The sequence below is a fragment of the Euwallacea fornicatus genome, chromosome 24 (assembly GCF_040115645.1).
Source record: "Euwallacea fornicatus isolate EFF26 chromosome 24, ASM4011564v1, whole genome shotgun sequence".
Classification (NCBI taxonomy): Eukaryota; Metazoa; Arthropoda; class Insecta; order Coleoptera; family Curculionidae; genus Euwallacea; species Euwallacea fornicatus.
In genome coordinates, this window is record NC_089564.1 from 2,278,377 (window position 1) to 2,281,460 (window position 3,084).

At 28.8% G+C, this 3,084-nt stretch overlaps 1 protein-coding gene across 2 annotated transcripts; it reads right to left on the minus strand.

Annotated features, from left to right (window-relative positions):
- Positions 1–98: 98 nt before the first annotated feature.
- On the minus strand, positions 99–2,428 carry lin-52 (DREAM core complex component lin-52). 2 transcript variants are annotated; one of them, XM_066296078.1, is made up of 5 exons: positions 2,301–2,428; positions 2,164–2,246; positions 1,873–1,965; positions 1,683–1,787; positions 99–513 (listed from the first exon to the last, which is right to left on the minus strand). In XM_066296078.1, the coding sequence occupies exons 1-5, from the start codon at positions 2,411–2,413 to the stop codon at positions 365–367; spliced, it is 543 nt and encodes a 180-aa protein (XP_066152175.1). In that variant the 5' UTR covers positions 2,414–2,428; the 3' UTR covers positions 99–364. The 2 variants fall into 2 exon arrangements, with proteins under 2 accessions (XP_066152175.1, XP_066152176.1); XM_066296079.1 differs by having other exon boundaries at positions 99–529.
- Between the last annotated feature and the right edge of the window lie 656 nt (positions 2,429–3,084).

Sequence of the window (3,084 nt, forward strand, 5' to 3'; positions counted from 1 at the left end):
TCACATCCTAATGCATGCAATACCAATTTCAACCATATTGTATATGTTTTTTTTTTATAACAAACGTCATCTACTATATACAGGAATAACATATAAACTACAGGAAATAGAAAGTTTAATCATAATTTAAAACAGCGACTTGTTATTTCGTTTCATTTTGCTTTAATTTTAAACTTGAACATAAAAAAATCACTTGATAAAAAGGAGGTTTGCGATCGGTTATAGGTCTTGATCCAAAAGAATAACCTAAATATCACAGTATATACAAAAATAGCTTAAACTTAAAATATCTTTACAAATAATGTATAAATTATCAAATGTACACGTCATTAAATTATACTAATATAATTTTACACTATCATTTTTACTTCTCAGTTTTATTACTTTTATTAAATATATTCAAATATTTTCCGCGAGTAACTTCCTTGGACTCCTCAACTCCCAGTTGATATGCAATGTCATGCAGTTCCTTAACTTTTCCAATAAAACCAGCAATAGGTAGTGCAGCTAGTTCTAGAAGAATTTGACTCTATTAAGGATCAGTATTTTCTTGTGTTAAGTCCTTTTATCTTCATGTAAAAGGCTTATGACATAGAAAACTGCTAACTGAAAGTTCTTTGAACAAACTACAATTTTTTTATTGATTTAGATTGGTGATAATTTTTAAGCCCTTTTTTCAATTGATGAGTTGTACTAAACATGGATATTCCCTTATTGATTTTATCAAGTCTTTTGGACTCATTAAAAATGTAACATTTTTTCTTCCTTATCAATTACTGATTTGTTTGGTTGCTATTGGTATACTTATCAATTTTTAGTAATCAAGCTACAAAATTATTCATAATAAAAATTTGTCAAATTAGATAATATGACAATGTCATATCTAATAACCTATAATCTTTCATTATTACATTTCTGTTAGTTTTAATTTAAAAAATATTCTAAGATTTATCTATGACAGCCAAAGTCAAACATAGTTATTGTCATGTTGAAAGGTTGTAGTCACAGCCTGAATAAGTATACTAAAATCATGTAGTTACACATATTTTTGCCTAATAAGAATATGTTTCTATTTAACTTAGGATCTGGGACCAAAATGCTTTATGACTATGATATCTTTATAAACAAATTAAACAATTATAATACTGATGAATGAAATCAATTGAAAAATCTAATGATTTTTAAATTATTATGTGTTCATTTGAAATCATAGGTCTCCTTTTAACAGATTTTCAAGTGATTCTTCTTCAAGGAATGATATAAAACAAAAATTAACTGAAACATTATAAAGCCTCAAAGAAAAAAAACTTTTTTTTGCTAACATTTGTATTTTGATATATTGAAGCATAGTTTTTATTAGATATCCCAAGAAGTATTTCAAATTTTATGCAATCTTACAGAAGATTCAAAACAAGCACTATATTGCACAGATCTGTCTTGTTTAACCAATTTTGTATTTTTAAGGGTTAGAAGATTTCCACACTTTTCTACAAATTATAAACAGCTTTATTTATTTTCATAAAACTCTGTTTTAAAAATGAGGATAAACATTGTCCATTTGCAACTGTTGGATTTTGGTTATTTCTATAAACCTAATAGACCATAATGCCATATAGTAGATAGTGAAAGAAGTTTACAAATTTTGTCCTTCTCTTTGTACAAAATATTAGAATATCACTTACGATGCATGTGATTTCGATCTTCCTCAGTTAATTCCTTGGAATATGGCATTTTGGGTGGAATGTGTGTGTTGCTGTAACTGTTGATAAAATCGGTTACACCAGGCACTGTAACAAAGAGAACAAAAAAATCCTGCAATCCTTATCTTCTACCATCAATTTTCATTTATAAAAACGACTTGTTAATCCTTACCTTTTTCTGGCCACATTTCTGGGGACGTTCTATCCATGTTTTCCATAGCTATTAAAGAATTTGCGAACTCTTCCAGGTTTTGCTCGCCTTCCTCTGCAATCGATGAGAGGCAGGTTAGTTTGACTGGTAACTGATATTGCCATAACAACTTAGGAGATTTTTCGGGATATAAGCCAAAGAATTGGGTGTAAGGTTGAAAAATATTAACTTGGAGGCGGGTAATTATTTTCCTGGGTAATGGGACAACGATTCACTATTGATATTATTAAAAAAACTAATAATTTAATTTACCTTGTTCAATGAGCCCGGGTTTCTCGGACGCCATCTTGCAATAATGCCAACCTAAGCGTACTGCGCAAACTCGACGAAAATCCCTAGTTTTAAATTTAAGTTTTCAAACCTATTTTTAATAATTTTAAAATATTTACAGATTCACTAGTCCACTTCTGTTTAAATTTGAATAATGCAGCACATTTACATTTAATTCGTAATTTTTTAAATATGTTTTATGTGTAAAATCTTTATTTTTGATGAAAATCATTTAGTTTGGCGGAATTTGAAGTTCACTTTCACGTAGATGTCGCTTTGGATTGACAACTTGGGAGCGTTCAGATATATGACAGGAACAACTTGGAAGCCCGCTTTTTAATAAAAATGAAAGTGTCAGAGTCCTGTGCATTACGTATTTATGTGAGTATACTCTAAATTATGCCTGCAAATTCATCCTACGTATAGAAGTATGTAATGGAGGTGAAACAATAATCAGTTTCTTGATCTTCACTGAAATCATTTTTTTTTAATCGCATTAGTTTTGTATTAGTTAGCTAATGAGTGCTTTGAGATATATGTATAAAATATACTATAAAATTAATAAGTATCTGCACAATAAATTTTTTCAAAAAATTCATATTAGCCAATTTACTTAGATAGCTTTAAGGGCTATACCCCTCTATTTTGTTATCTCATGTTAATATCTAGAATATTTGACTGGTGCCGAAATAAAAAAGTAATCAATAAACAGATACATTACATAAAATATTAAATACAAAATCAGATTATTTAAAATTAATTTTTCACATAGAATGTTTCCAAAGTCGCGGAGTAATAAGTGTAAGAGGAGTAGCGAAAAATTGTACTTATGTCTTATGAAAAAATGAAAGTTGTGTGACACTATTGACAAAGGTAATTTGACGTGTGGCTTATCTTTCCGCC

Coding starts and splice junctions, on each gene's coding strand:
- lin-52 (XM_066296078.1), bottom strand. CDS start 2,413: ATGATTTTCATCAAAAATAAAGATTTTACACATAAAACATATTTAAAA. Junction 2,247..2,300: donor AGAAGTGGACTAGTGAATCT/GTAAATATTTTA, acceptor ATTTAAAACTAG/GGATTTTCGTCGAGTTTGCG. Junction 1,788..1,872: donor AGAAATGTGGCCAGAAAAAG/GTAAGGATTAAC, acceptor TCTTTGTTACAG/TGCCTGGTGTAACCGATTTT.